General features: G+C 45.6%; 1 protein-coding gene across 4 annotated transcripts in view; it reads left to right on the top strand.

Annotated features, from left to right (window-relative positions):
- Positions 1 to 16,454, top strand: part of LOC122544774 (latent-transforming growth factor beta-binding protein 4-like) — a 257,894-nt gene that overhangs the window by 12,373 nt on the left and 229,067 nt on the right. For all 4 annotated transcript variants that reach the window (XM_087984070.1, XM_087984072.1, XM_087984071.1 and 1 more), the window contains exon 3: positions 609 to 885. In XM_087984070.1, the coding sequence (XP_087840196.1) occupies positions 609 to 885 (277 nt within the window). The remainder of the gene's footprint in view (positions 1 to 608; positions 886 to 16,454) is intronic.

The raw sequence follows: 16,454 nt of genomic DNA, 5'->3' as shown, positions 1-16,454 counted from the left end.
ACTCACTGTCAGATAATCTGACGAAGGGCTTTTGCCCAAAACGTTGATTTTCCTGCTCCTCGGATGCTTGCCTGACCTGCTGTGCTTTTCCAACACCACACTCTTGACTCACTGACAGATAACCCAATCATTTTATTTCTCAAAATAAAATGATCACTTAAACTGCTACACTTCTGTTAGGCTGAAGGATTTGTGCATTAAATTTGTTGATTTTATTACAAAGATCCATACCAGAAATCTGTGTGTTTCCTGCAGTAAACATTTAAACTTGCCCCCAAATCTAGAGGTCAGAACTGGGTTACACACTGTCTTTCAATGGCAAAGTGAGATATTAGTAGTCAGCTGTGAACTGGAAATGACAGTAGTTGATCAGGGAGGTGCTGATTGTGTTGCAAGTCAATGCCATTCCCTCTCCTTGCTGCAGGAACATTGTTACAGGATGGCAGGACATCTTCTCTTCATCCCATCCATGCTCCATACTTTGTGAAATCTCAGTGGTGTCTGTCTTCCCAGATGCTGTGTTAAATAGAGATGTATAATGCCAGAATTTCAGACTTTCACCTTCAGTGAGCTGTTTCTTGATTGATTTTGTCCTGGTCACTTTGCAGCTATCTGTTTCCCACGTTGTCAGAATGGTGGATTTTGCCAACAGCCCCAGGTCTGTGTATGTAAACCTGGCTTTACCGGCACACGATGTGAAGTAGTGACTGACCTTCATCTCCCAACCAATCCCACATTAGCTTCACCCAAGACACAGCATGTGCCAGCTTTGTCAATGGGACACGTCAGCAAGAAACAAAAGAGGGAGAGAGCCGGAGGGACGAAAGCTTCAAGCACTCGCTACATTGGCCGAAAGAAGTCTACAGTTCGATGGCAACCACTCACGTAAGTACCAGAGGAGCCATCCCCTACTAGGGGGAAGGCAGTGAAATTAGTAACTATGTCTAACAGACAGCACCCTCCTTCAATTACTGTTCCTCCACTGGTTTAGACAGGTGAACCTGAGTGAGCAGTGGTCAAACACAGGAACTTTTGGAAATGGTTAATGGGTTAAATCAACAATAATCTAAGGCACTACCTGTGGATTAACTGGGATGAGAGACACAACCATCCTCACTGCTGGATTTTACAGACTGCCCTTATTGGGCCGTACATTAGATGTCGACATTGTTACGACACAGGGTAAACCCTTCTGTTAATTAAACCAAACACACAAAGGTCATCTCACCTTGTAAACTGTTAAAGTATGAGTGACAGAGGAATATCCAAATTCCATTATTTAAAGAAAAAAATTAACAATTTATTCTTTAACTCCAAAAGAGAACATTAAATAACAACTATCTACGACTGTTAGCCTCCTTTGTCTTAATGATTTATTTACCTCTCACTCTATGACAATATTTGATCCAATAAAGCCCCTATTAAATTTACAGCAAATCAATTTTCAAAACTAGGTGCCATCTTTGTGTGCTGCACTTCCTCTGTCTGTAGATTTCCACTGCATCATCTTTGGTCTTCTCCTGCAAAGATGTTTCATATGAAAAAGGTACCTTTTAGAGAGAGGGCCTACGGGCAGCCTATTGATGGCAGTAGGTACTCTTTATCTCCAGCTAATGGTTCAAAATGCCTGCTCTTTATACCCCAAAACATCAGATTGTCTCATTGGTTTGATTTTGTCAAAACAGTAAAATACAAATTTGATTGAATTTTAGTATCTTGGGGTATAATTTAAACAGTTTGGTTGAATTTGAATGGTTGTGAAAACAACTCATTATCTGAGTTACAGCTCAAATGGCAAAGTGAGATATTAGTAGTCAGCTGTGAACTGGAAATGACAGTAGTTGATCAGGGAGGTGCTGATTGTGTTGCAAGTCAAATTAGATCTTCAAATTGTCCAGAACGTTCTGTGCCTGTACTCAGTCACATGACAGGTGATTGCTAGTTTATCAACTTTCACTCTCTCTTAAAGGTACAGTACACATCTTCAACTCCACAACACCTCCCCGCTTAAGAATAGAAATGAACCATCATAATGTAAAGATAGCTTCATTTTATTCATCTAATTCTTAACCTCACTACCATGACATACATAGGACATTAATTTAAGTTCATACTAACCTCTGGACACACACACACACACACACACACATATATATATATATATATATATATATATAAAACTTTGGTATCTGTTCAATCTTACCTATACTTTATCCATGAAATCCACAATAACGCATCTGCTATTACATTCTTATGATCCACAACATATACAATTTGGAAATTAAAAGTCTGTAACATTAGACTCCAACGAATTAGTCTCATATTCTTGTCTTTAAAGCATTCCAAGAATGTAAGGGGATTGTGATTGTGTAAACAATCAACTCAGACACATTGTTCGTGACATAAACATTAAAATGATGTAAGGCTAGTACCCCCAAACTCAATCATTCTTTTTCAATCTACGAGTATTTTCTCTGGTGAATGTTGAGTTTCTTTGAAAAGTAACCAGTTGGCAGTTCAATTCCATCCTTATCTTCCTGTAGCAGTACAGCTCTAACTCTTATGTCACTAGCATCAATTGCAACTTTGAAGGGTTTCAAAAAAATTTGGTGTAGCTAAAACTGGTGTGGTGGTTAATACTGCTTTTAAATTGTCAAATGCCTCCTGGCATTGTTCTGTCCACCGAAATTTTGTGTTCTTCTTCAGCAAATCTGTTAACAGTGCCACTACATTAGTTTTGCTCCTGTTGGGTATCAGAACGAGGACATACCGCAACCAAAAGGACTAGCCACACTACCATACATCAGGAGTATCTCGGAACTGACAGCCAGACTACTGCGACCCCTAGGATTCATAACAGCACACAAACCAACAGCTACGCTCAGACAACAACTCACCAGAACGAAGGACCCGATACCCAACAGGAGCAAAACGAATGTAGTGTACAAAATCCCATGCAAGGACTGCACAAAACACTATATAGGACAAACAGGAAAACAGCTAACAATCCGCATACATGAACATCAACTAGCCACGAAACGACACGACCAGCTATCCTTAGTAGCCACACACGCAGACAATAAGCAACATGAATTCGACTGGGACAACACTACTATCATAGGGCAAGCCAGACAGAGAACAGCCAGGGAATTCCTAGAGGCATGGCATTCATCCACAAACTCCATCAACAAACACATCGACCTGGACCCAATATACCAGCCACTACAGCGGACAGCTGAAACTGACAACCGGAAGCGGCAGGGACAGACCACTATAAACACCGGAGGAAACATCAAAGAAGCGCTTCGCAGGAGGCTCCCAAGCACTGATGATGTCGCCTAGCCAGGGGACGAAACGTTTGCAACAAAAACTTCCAGCTCGGCGAACAGAACCACAACATAGTCTTCACTTCCTTTTGGACCTGTCTGGCTTTGAAAGGACAAAGACTGTAGGGGTGTTGTTTTATCAGAGCGGTATTCCTGACATCGACTTCATGCACAATAGCATTAGTCCTCTCCATCTTATTCCTGCATATGTCCTGCCGTAACAAGCCTTTCAACCATGTTCTTTGATCCTGAGACAGATAGTTTACTAACCTATCCCACTCCTCAAGGACTTTGTCATTGTTTAATATATTTTGAGGTACGTCAAATTCCACAACATCTAGATTTGATTCCTCACTCTGCAGGATAGTAACTAACACCTGTTTCTCCACAGCATTCTCCTAATTATAATAAGGTTTCAACATATTCACATGACATACCCAATATAGATTTTCTCTATCTGGCAGATAGTTGATCTCACTCAACCTTTTCTTAATTTGATAGGAACCACAAAACCTGGCTTTGAAGGGACCTCCTATTACCGGTAACAATACTAATACATCATCCCCACAGGAAAACGTCCAAATCTCAGAGTATTTATCTGCCACCTGCTTCATTCTATGCTGTGCCTTAGCTAACTCACCTATCTGATTTAAACTCTCCTTCACCTCCGATACATAATCCAAGTGTGAAACCTCCAAATTTGGTCTTATCAATTTCTCTTTAATTAATTTCAAAAGGCCTCTCACTTCATGTCCAAATACTAACTCAAAGAGAGTAAACTGAGTAGATTTGTTTGGGGCATCTCTAATGACACACAATACGAATGGGATACCTTTATCCCAAGCATTCTGGTAATTCTAGGAGAAAGTGAGGACTGCAGATGCTGGAGTATCAGAGCTTAAAAATGTGTTGCTGGAAAAGTGCAGCAGGCCAGGCAGCATCAAAGGAACAGGAGAATTGACGTTTCGGGCACAAATCCTTCTGCAGGAACGAAGGGCTTATGCCGGAAACGTCGATTCTCCTGTTCCTTTGATGCTGCCTGGCCTGCTGCGCTTTTCCAGCAACACATTTTTAAATTCGGGTAATCCTGACAGTACGCTCTCAACATGGTCTTCAGGGTCTGATACCACCTTTCTAAAGCTCCCTGGGATTCAGGATGATACAAACTGGATTTAAAGTGCTGTATACCTAAGCGATCCATAGCCTCCTTAAACAGCCTAGCAGTAAAATGTGACTCTTGGGCTGACTGAATCTCCCTGGATAGCCCATACCGTGTGAAAAAAGCAACTTACTCCTCTACTACCCTTTTTGTCTTAATACTCTGGAATGGAATTGCCTCCAGAAATCTGGGAAACACATCCATTATGGTGAACAAGTACTGGTTCCCACTTTTAGTTCTCGGGAGGGGACCTACACAATCAATCATAACCTGCATGAAAGGTTCTTCAAATGCGGGAATTGGAAACAAAGGTGCTGGTTTTATTACTGCCTATGGCTTATCTGCTATTTGGCATGTATGACACGTACAGCAAAAGTTAACCATATCCTTGTGTATTCCAGGCCCATAAAAATGTTTTTGTACCTTAGCCTGAATCTTTCATACCCCTAGGGTGACCTCCTACAGGTAGTTCATGTGCTACCGTAACACTTCCTGTCTATGCTACCGGCAACACAACCTGGTGCATTTTGGCCCATTTCTCCTCTGCACTAACCTGCCGTGGTCTCCATTTCCATTTTAGGATTCTAATAATCCTCAGGAATATTCTCTACCTCTTTTTCGGATTACGCATCAATATACATATCTTTGATTGTCTCATCTTTCTGTTGCAAGTCCCTTAGCCTTTCAGGACTAATTACTTCTGTCTGACCCTCTGCCTGTTCAGGTTTTTCCTGTACCATTACATCAAACAGGGTATCCGCTAACGGAACCTCAACTCCTTCATTTTTCTCTTTAGTTTTTGCTTCGTGCTGTGATTTATGATAGTGGGATCTTGTTATGACGCTGTCTGGGAAAATATCAGGGTATTTTTCTTTTAACTCCTCAGTTCCCTGGTCTTCCTTGGGCTTCTCCACAACAAGGGGTATCACTCCTACCTTGACACCTGCTAAATCATTCCCAAGAACAAACTGGATTCCTGGATCTGATCTGTGTCAATCACTCCCACTGTCACTTCCCCAGTCTTGAGTTGGCACTCTAACCTGATCTTACATAAGAGAATGCTAACTTTTTGTCCATCTATCCCACAAATTATCACTCTCTCAGGTAACAGATCAGAAAGAGTGCAAATATGTTCATGTCTTACTATTAGAAACTGGTTAGATCCTGCATCTCTCAAAATTATAACGTCTTGTCATTCTCTTTTTTCTGAGTAAACTTTACCCACAGAGACAAATCCTTTGTCATGATCAGGCACTAACCCCATACCCAACCCCTGCCTCCGCTGTGCAGTCTCCTGCAGTTTCTTGGCTCTTCTTGGGGTTTGAGGAGAAAGTGAGTTCTGCAGATGCTGGAGATCAGAGATGGAAATGTGTTGCTGGAAAAGCGCAGCAGGTCAGGCAGCATCTAGGGAACAGGAGAATCGACGTTTCGGGCATTAGCCCTTCTTCAGGAATGAGGAAAGTTGGTCCAGCAGGCTAAGATAAAAGATAGGGAGGAGGGACTTGGGGGAGGGGCGTCAAAAATGTGATAGGTGGAAAGAGGTCAAGGTGAGGGTGATAGGTCAGACTGGGGTGGGGGCGGAGAGGTCGGGAAGAAGATTGCAGGTTAGGAAGGCGGTGCTGAATTTGATGGATTTGACTGAGACAGGCTGGGGGGAGGGGAAATGAGGAAACTGGTGAAATCCGAGTTCATCCCTTGTGGTTGGAGGGTTCCTAGCCGGAAGATGAGGCGTTCTTCCTCCAACCGTCGTTTCGCTGTGGTCTGATGATGGAGGTGTCCAAAGACCTGCATATCCTTGGTGGAGTGGGAGGGGGAATTGAAATGTTGAGCTACAGGGTGGTTGGGTTGGTTGGTCCGGGTGTCCCAGAGGTGTTCCCTGAAACACTCCGCAAGTAGGCGGCCCGTCTCCCCAATATAGAGGAGGCCACATCGGGTGCAAAGGATGCAATAGATGATATGTGTGGAGGTACAGGTGAATCTGTGGCGGATATGGAAGTTTCCTTTGGGGCCTTGGAGGGAGGTGAGGGGGGAGGTGTGGGCGCAAGTCTTGCACCTCCTGCGGTTGCAGGGGAAGGTGCCGGGAGTGGAGGTTGGGTTGGTGGGGGGTGTGGATCTGACGAGGGAGTCACGGAGGGAGTGGTCTTTACGGAATGCTGATAGGGGAGGGGAGGGAAATATATCCTTGGTGGTGGGGTCCGTTTGGAGGTGGCGGAAATGGCGGCGGATGATGCGCTGTACATGGAGGTTAGTGGGGTGGTAGGTGAGGACCAGTGGGGTTCTGTCCTGGTGGCGGTTGGAGGGGCGGGGCTCAAGGGCGGAGGAGCAGGAAGTGGAAGAGATGCGGTGGAGGGCATCGTCGACCACGTCGGGGGGGAAATTGCGGTCCTTGAAGAAGGAGGCCATCTGGGTTGTGCGTTTTTGGAACTGGTCCTCCTGGGAGCAGATGCGGCGGAGTCGAAGGAATTGGGAGAATGGGATGGCGTTTTTACAGGGGGCAGGAATGGGAGGAGGTGTAGTCCAGGTAGCTGTGGGAGTCGGTTGGTTTGTAGTAGATGTCCGTGTTGATTCGGTCGCCTGAGATAGAAATAGAAAGGTCGAGGAAGGGGAGGGAGGAATCTGAGACTGTCCAGGTGAATTTGAGGTCGGGTGGAAGGTGTTGGTGAAGTGGATGAACTGTTCCACCTCCTCGTGGGAGCACGAGGCGGCGCCGATACAGTCATCGATGTAGCAGAGGAAAAGGTGGGGGGTGGGGCCAGTGTAGTTGCGGAAGATGGATTGTTCCACATATCCTACGAAGAGGCAGGCATAGCTGGGGCCCATGCGGGTGCCCATGGCTACTCCTTTCGTTTGGAGGAAGTGGGAGGATTGGAAAGAGAAGTTGTTCAGGGTGAGGACCAGTTCAGTCAGTCGAAGGAGGGTGTCGGTGGAAGGGTACTGGGTGGTACGGCGGGAAAGGAAGAAGCGGAGTGCTTTGAGTCCTTCGTGATGGGGGATGTAGGTGTACAGGGATTGGATGTCCATGGTGAAAATAAGGCGTTGGGGACCGGGGAAGCGAAAATCATGGAGCAGGTGGAGGGCATGGGTGGTGTCCCGAACGTAGGTGGGGAGTTCTTGGACTAAGGGGGACAGGACGGTGTCAAGGTATGCGGAGATGAGTTCGGTGGGGCAGGAGCAGGTGGAGACAATGGGTCGTCCGGGGCAGTCAGGTTTGTGGATTTTGGGCAGGAGGTAGAAGCGGGAGGTGCGGGGTTGTGGGACTATGAGGTTGGAGGCGGTGGATGGGAGATACCCGAGGTGATGAGGTTATGGACGGTCTGGGAGATGATGGTTTGGTGGTGGGGGGTGGGGTCATGGTCAAGGGGGCAGTAGGAGGAGGTATCTGCGAGCTGGCGTTTGGCCTCAGCGGTGTAGAGGTCGGTGCGCCAAACTACTACCGCGCCTCCCTTGTCTGCTGGTTTGATAGTGAGGTTGGGGTTGCAACGGAGTGAGTGGAGGGCTGCGCGTTCCGAGGGTGAGAGGTTGGAGTGGGTGAGAGGGGTGGGGGAGTTCAGGTGGCGGTTAATATCGCGGCGGCAGTTGGCTATGCAGAGGTCGAGGGCAGGTAGGAGGCCAGCACGGGGTGTCCAGGTGGATGGGGTGTGTTGGAGGCGGGAGAAGGGGTCGTCAGAGGGTGGGCGGGAGTCTTGGTTAAAGAAGTAGGCACGGAGGCGAAGGCGGCGGAAGAATTGTTCTTCACACCCCGTGCTGGCCTCCTACCTGCCCTCGACCTCTGCATAGCCAACTGCCGCCGCGATATTAACCGCCACCTGAACTCCCCCACCCCTCTCACCCACTCCAACCTCTCACCCTCGGAACGCGCAGCCCTCCACTCACTCCGTTGCAACTCCAACCTCACTATCAAACCAGCAGACAAGGGAGGCGCGGTAGTAGTTTGGCGCACCGACCTCTACACCGCTGAGGCCAAACGCCAGCTCGCAGATACTTCCTCCTACTGCCCCCTTGACCATGACCCCACCCCCCACCACCAAACCATCATCTCCCAGACCATCCATAACCTCATCACCTCGGGGGATCTCCCATCCACCGCCTCCAACCTCATAGTCCCACAACCCCGCACCGCCCGTTTCTACCTCCTGCCCAAAATCCACAAACCTGACTGCCCCGGACGACCCATCGTCTCAGCCTGCTCCTGCCCCACCGAACTCATCTCCGCATACCTCGACACGGTCCTGTCCCACTTAGTCCAAGAACTCCCCACCTACGTTCGGGACACCACCCATGCCCTCCACCTGCTCCATGATTTTCGCTTCCCCGGTCCCCAACGCCTTATTTTCACCATGGACATCCAGTCCCTGTACACCTCCATCCCCAATCACGAAGGACTCAAAGCCCTCCGCTTCTTTCTTTCCTGCCGTACCGACCAGTACCCTTCCACTGACACCCTCCTTCGACTGACTGAACTGGTCCTCACCCTGAACAACTTCTCTTTCCAATCCTCCCACTTCCTCCAAACGAAAGGAGTAGCCATGGGCACCTGCATGGGCCCCAGCTATGCCTGCCTCTTCGTAGGATATGTGGAACAATCCATCTTCTGCAACTACACTGGCCCCACCCCCCACCTTTTCCTCCGCTACATCGATGACTGTATCGGCGCCGCCTCGTGCTCCCACGAGGAGGTTGAACAGTTCATCCACTTCACCAACACCTTCCACCCCGACCTCAAATTCACCTGGACAGTCTCAGATTCCTCCCTCCCCTTCCTCGACCTTTCTATTTCTATCTCAGGCGACCGAATCAACACGGACATCTACTACAAACCAACCGACTCCCACAGCTACCTGGACTACACCTCCTCCCATCCTGCCCCCTGTAAAAACGCCATCCCATTCTCCCAATTCCTTCGACTCCGTCGCATCTGCTCCCAGGAGGACCAGTTCCAAAAACGCACAACCCAGATGGCCTCCTTCTTCAAGGACCGCAATTTCCCCCCCGACGTGGTCGACGATGCCCTCCACCGCATCTCTTCCACTTCTCGATCCTCCGCCCTTGAACCCCGTCCCTCCAACCGCCACCAGGACAGAACCCCACTGGTCCTCACCTACCACCCCACTAACCTCCATGTACAGCGCATCATCCGCCGCCATTTCCGCCACCTCCAAATGGACCCCACCACCAAGGATATATTTCCCTCCTCTCCCCTATCAGCATTCCGTAAAGACCACTCCCTCCGTGACTCCCTCGTCAGATCCACACCCCCCACCAACCCAAACTCCACTCCTGGCACCTTCCCCTGCAACCGCAGGAGGTGCAAGACTTGCGCCCACACCTCCCCCCTCACCTCCCTCCAAGGCCCCAAAGGAAACTTCCATATCCGCCACAGATTCACCTGTACCTCCACACATATCATCTATTGCATCCTTTGCACCCGATGTGGCCTCCTCTATATTGGGGAGACAGGCCGCCTACTTGCGGAGTGTTTCAGGGAACACCTCTGGGATACCCGGACCAACCAACCCAACCACCCTGTAGCTCAACATTTCAATTCCCCCTCCCACTCCACCAAGGATATGCAGGTCTTTGGACTCCTCCATCGTCAGACCACAGCGAAACGACGGTTGGAGGAAGAACGCCTCATCTTCCGGCTAGGAACCCTCCAACCACAAGGGATGAACTCGGATTTCACCAGTTTCCTCATTTCCCCTCCCCCCAGCCTGTCTCAGTCAAATCCATCAAATTCAGCACCGCCTTCCTAACCTGCAATCTTCTTCCCGACCTCTCCGCCCCTACCCCAGTCTGACCTATCACCCTCACCTTGACCTCTTTCCACCTATCACATTTCCGACACCCCTCCCCCAAGTCCCTCCTCCCTATCTTTTATCTTAGCCTGCTGGACCAACTTTCCTCATTCCTGAAGAAGGGCTAATGCCCGAAACGTCGATTCTCCTGTTCCCTAGATGATGCCTGACCTGCTGCGCTTTTCCAGCAACACATTTCCATCTCTTCTTGGGGTTTCCTTTACTACTTTCACTAATGCCACTGGCTTAGCTTCTTTTACCACTATCTTTTCCCACAGTGCCTTTCTTTAACGGCCAGCACTTTGTGTGTCCCACTTTAGCACAGTGGACATACACAAGGACTTTCACCTCCTTTCCACCCTCTTGGGTTTCTTTTTTAACCTGTTGTAAACAATTACCAGTATTCTCTACTCTTGGTTTCATAATGTAGGATCTCCCCTTCTCCCAACTTCTAACCCTCACAGATTGAAATTCTTGCCGGAAGCTAAAGCTTGTTTGACCTCTTCATAATCTCTTGACCCCTCATCTGACATCGTTGCAAATACCTCACGAGTTCTGTCTACCAGTTTAGTCTGAACTAGCATTACCCTCAAGTCCTCTGACCACTCCATCTGCCTAGCCAGTTTTTCAAATAAAATAAAGAAGGTTTCGACAACTTTCTCATCAAAATGTGGCAGTGTTTAACATATTTGTACATATCACTACCTTCTCTTTTAATCTCCATTCTGTTAACTTGACATTGCTAACTATGTTTCTATCTCTTTTTCTCTCCCACTTTCTTCTCTCTTTCTTTCTCTTTCCCTCTCCCAAGTTTTTTCTAACTCTACGGCACTTGTCTGTTTCTCTGACACACCTAATTGCTTAAGTAATTCCCTTCCAATTTCAGCTTTACTTTTGTCCTTGGGTAAACCCAATTCTAACCTCTTTGCTAATTCTAGAAGTGAGGTCTTTTTCTTTCCTTCTAAACTTTCTTGGCAAATTTGGAAATCATCTTCAAGCCCCAGAACCTCTTTAGCAATTTTAAGAGCCATTTGTCTCACTTTTAATTTAACCAACCACTAATAACTGAAGTTCAACAAATTGTCTCACCTATGGTTTATTTAAAGATCTTGGACACTAATCAGCAAGTGTTTAAATCTGCTGGGATTTTATCTGTTCAGATTTACCCAAATCTCAGACTGGATGTGTCTAAACCAGTCCAAATCACAGACCTGAGCCCAAACACTTTTATGACACAGGGTAAACCCTTCTGCTCATTTAAACCAAACATACAGAAAAGCTCACCTCACCTCGTAAATTGTTAAAGTATGAGTGACAGCGGACTACTCAAAATTCCACTATTTAAAGAAAAATTAACAATTTATACTTTAACTCAAAAAAAATTAAATAACAACTATCTACAACTGTTAGCCTCCTTTGTCTTAATGATTTATTTACCTCTCACTCTATGACAATATTTGATCCAATAAAGCCCCTATTAAATTTACAACAAATCAATTTTCAAAACCAGGTGCCATCTTTGTGTGTTGAACTTCCTCTGTCTGTAGATTTCTCCTGCATCATCTTTGGTCTTCTCTTGCAAAGATGTTTCATTTGAAAAGGGTACCTTTTAGAGAGGGGGGTGGGGGTGGGGGTGGGGGTGGGGGTGGGGGTGGGGGTGGGGGTGGGGGTGGGGTCTACAAGTAGCCTATCAATGGCAGTAGGTGCTCTTTGTCTCCAGCTAATGGTTCAAAATGCCTGCTCTTTATACCCCAAAACATCAGATCGTCTCATTGGTTTGATTTTGTCAAAACAAATTCAATTGGATTTTAATATCTTGGTGCATAATTTAAACTGATTGGTTGAATTTGAATGGTTGTGAAAACACCTTATTATCTGATTTACGGCTCAAATATTGCATCTGCAAATTGTCCAGAATGCTCTGTGCCTGCACTCAGTCACATGACAGGTGCTTGCTAGCTTATCAACTTTCACTCTCTCTTAAAGTTACAGTACACGCCTTCAACTCCACGACACCATCATCATGAATAATTAGCTCCCACCAAAAGATGATGTAACAACATCCCAGCTTAATGGTTTTGTGAGAACTTGAAATTCTCTGAGGCTGGGAATCAAGTTGGAAATATATCCTCCAGTCTGAACTCTGAGGAACTGTTCTCACTGCTGTCAAATAGTTCAGGGGATCCCCATCAGAAATTCTGCAATAAACACCAATTGTGACTTTCAGAGAGAAGAGAAAGCAAACATTGGACATGGGGTTCAGGTTGAAAAAGGTGTTTGAAAATCTGGTTGAATGGATGAGGAGATTTCTAAAAGTGGAATAAGGAGATATGAAGGAATTTGAGGAGTGAGTTGTGGGGTGAGGAGGTGTGATGTACAGGAGGTTTGTAAAACTGGAGGAGGTTGTACACGTTGGTTATGGAAGGATGAGAGAGCAATTTAAAGACAAGTGCCTGGATCTATTGTCGCTCAAATATTTTCAGCTTCAGACCATTTGGAATTTAGTGAGTTAAGGAATCCAACCTGGACAGAAACATGAAGGAGGTTTCACTTGGTGTGAGGGTCTGAGGACATTGTTAGTAACTAATATGATGTGGAGCTTGAAACTCAGTTCCATTTCTTTTGAGAAGCTCTTGTTTAGTTAATTAATTAAGGAGCTAGCTAAAACAAGTTCTTGAACAATAATGGAGCCAAACTGACTCATCTAAGTCACATCAACAATATTGAGTGCAGCCAGCATTAAGTGCACCTGGCACAGAGTGGAAGTTGTGTGAGTTCAGAGAGCGTGCGGGTTTGGTCAGCCTGAGACTTTGGTGAAATGATAGAAGGAGGTCCACATGTCTTCTTTCTTTCTTGACCTTTTCGTAGTGCACCATTTCACCCACTTCACCCACAGCAGCTGGCAGTCAGTGTGCGCTCAACTTGAGAAACAATGAAAAATGAGTGACATCATAGGAGTCGGGTGAGCTAATTAAATGTTAACATATAACTTTCAGTTGTAAATGGTAATAGCATTTAATTGATAAAGTAAAATTGTGATAAATAATAAAAATTTAACATGACTTATCAAATTAACAACTACATTTAACTAATTAGATAAGGCAATGGAGAACCAGGCTGACAAACATGGGACATGGGAGCTTCTGGATCTGAAAGTAATCTAAGGCAAACACCTCTCCCGTAAATGTGCAAAATTACAGGGAATCCAACTCAATCATTAAATTGGAGGCTGAACTGAAAATATTATGATGTATTAGACAAGAGGAAGAGATACCAGATATCCTAGAATCCACCCAATGTGTGCAATGATTCTTTGTTCTAAAGACAATCACACCCCTTAGGGTTTGGCTCTCCAATTCCACCAGTAGTAAGGGTCAGGACCATTGAATCATGAGTGAGGCAGGTAAGGGCTAGGAGGATACTTATAATGTAGGAGCCTCGGCCTGTGTAATGATCCAACATGTTTCACTTGTATGGATAAAAACAAGGTCTGTAGGGAGGTGGAGCACATTGACCAGGACACTTTGGTTGCCTTTCAAGAAGCGGGGGAGTGAAAACGAATATAGTGGCAATAGAGGCTAATATAATGAAGGGAATAGATACCATTCTCTGGAGCCAAGAGGGTGAGTCCAGGCGGCTGTGTTGTCTGCCTGGTGCCAGAGTTTAGGACATCTGCTCAGGGTAGTGTGGAATTTGGAGTGGGAGGGAGAAGATCTAATCGTTGTGTTCCATGTAGGTACCAGTGGTACTGGCGAGGCGAGGAAGGAGTTTCTACTTAGACATTATTAGGAGCTAGGCACCAAATTGAAGAGCAGAACTTCAAAGGTAATAATCCTGAACCATATTCCAATTGACAGAGGCCAGGAAGAAGTTAATACACTGCTCAAGGACTGGTTTGGGAAAAGTACATTTCGATTCATGGACTACTGGAACTCATACTAGGGAAATGGGGTTTATACCAATAGGACAGACTTCATCTGGCAATCTCTATACCTAGGGAAGTAGAGAGGGTTTTATACTAAACAGTGGGAGTGAGGATAAAGCTTGAGTAGGTGTAGCAAATCCAGGGGTTGAGTCAAGGTAGTGGGCAGAGAATGGAAGGAACAGGCAGAAAGAATACATCTCAGAATGCATCAACAGTCAAGATAAGATGTTACAACAATAAAAAAGCAAAATTAAATAGTCTATATCTGAATGCATGCAGCATTCATAGCAAGTAAACAAATTGATGGTGCACATTGAAGTAAATAAATGAGATGATGTAAGCTATTATAGAGATGTAGCTACGGGATGACGAAGGTTGGGTCCTGGATATTCAACTGTACATGACCCTCAAAAAAGAACAGGAAGCTTGGTAAAGGTGGAGGGCTAACACTGTTAATCAAGGATGGCACAGGAAGGAAGTTACTCGTGGGAGTGCTCTATCAGTCCCCTAACAATAACTACACCGTGGGACAAAACATACAAGAAATATTAAGCACTTGTGAAAAGGGGACAGCAATGATCACAGATGATGTTAATCTACATATAAACTGGAAAAATCAGTTTGGCAGGAAAAATCTGGATGAAGAGTTTGTAGAATGCTTTCAAGATGGTAGCAGAATGTGCTGCTCTAAAAAACCAACATAGATTTTTGAACCCCCAAATTGGACTCCATTGTGACTGACCCTTGAGCTTTATCTGGAAGAGGTACCATGACAAGCGTAGAGATTTTTGTCTTCACTTCATTTAATTTATTACCTTATTATTCAAACTGAAACTATCACTCATCAGGATTCAAGTTGAATCTCTGCAGGATTTCTGTGGGGAGTAGCAAAAACAATATTACTCACCACTGCTGAAAAAGCACAAAAGTCTGATATAAGGCAGAGATCAGGGTCTCTGCAGTGACAGCACATTATCCCATACGGGAGAAAGACAACGTGACAGAACTGAATTTAGTTTTAAGATTTATAAATATTTAAAATTGTATTCAAAGTTTGTGAGAAGATTTGTAGCTCGGGTGCTCGTTGTTGTGGTTCTGTTCGCCGAGCTTTCCAAAGATTTATTTTATAAATAAATATTGCATTGCAATAGATTACAGAATCAATTCTTGAAAATAATTCAATCCCTTTCTTCTGTACCTTCCTCTTTTTGTTTTCTTAATGGGAACTGTCCTATGTTGGGTACTCTGTACCGGCTCCTGTAAAACCCTGGGCTTTCAACCAGCCAGTGCTGGAAAAGCTGTTTTTGCAAGTGTTCTGAAGTACACAGTTCCAGAAGCTGGTTTTTGGAGTGTTGATGTTGCCATCACCTGTCCCTGGGACCTCAGTGGATGTTGTGTTGGGTGCTGATGCTCTGGACTGTTGTACACGGGAGAATATGAATAAGGAACAGAATTAGACCATTTGGTCTCTCGTGAGAAATAAGTTCATTGTTCATTTGATTACTCTACATTTCTATGTACCCCATCATCCTCCAATAACCATTCACACTCCCACTTGTTTATCAAAAATCTATCCATCTCTGCCATAAAAAATATTCAGGACCTTTGCTTCCACTGCCTTTTGAGAAAGCTCCATAGACTCACAAGCACTGTAAGAAAGATGTTTCTCCTTATCTCTGTCTTAAATGGACAACTGCTTTCTTTTAAACAGTTATTCCTAGTTCTAGATTCTCCCACAAGCTGAGACATCCTCCCCACATCCCCCCGCCCCAATGCCTCAGGATCATCTCTGCTTCAATCATGTTGCCTCATGCTCTTGTAAACTCCAGCAGATGCCAATCCCAACCCATCCAATCTTTCCTCATAAGAAAACCGTCCATTCCAGGGATTTCCCGATTAACCCCTCTCTGAACTGACACCGACATTTTATCATCTTTCGTTAAAAGAGGTGACCAATATGATGCTCAAGATGTGGTGTCATCGGTACCCTGTATAACTCCCTACTTTTGTAATCGATTCCCTAACACGGGGTGACACGATGGCTCAGTGGTTAGCACTGCTGCCTCACAGCACTAGAGTCCCAGGTTTGATTCCAACCTCGGGCAACTATTGGAGTTTGCACATACTCCCCGTGTCTGCGTGGGTTTCCTCTGGATGCTCCGGTTTCCTCCCACAATCCAAAGATGTGTAGGTTAGGTGAATTGGCCATGCTAAATTGCCCGTAGTGTTAGGTGCATTAGTCACAGGAA

Source organism: Chiloscyllium plagiosum, unplaced genomic scaffold (genome assembly GCF_037043375.1).
Source record: "Chiloscyllium plagiosum isolate Xiang-an unplaced genomic scaffold, Cpla_swu_hap1 HiC_scaffold_47, whole genome shotgun sequence".
Lineage (NCBI taxonomy): Eukaryota > Metazoa > Chordata > Chondrichthyes > Orectolobiformes > Hemiscylliidae > Chiloscyllium > Chiloscyllium plagiosum.
This window is presented reverse-complemented; position numbering and strand designations above follow the sequence as displayed.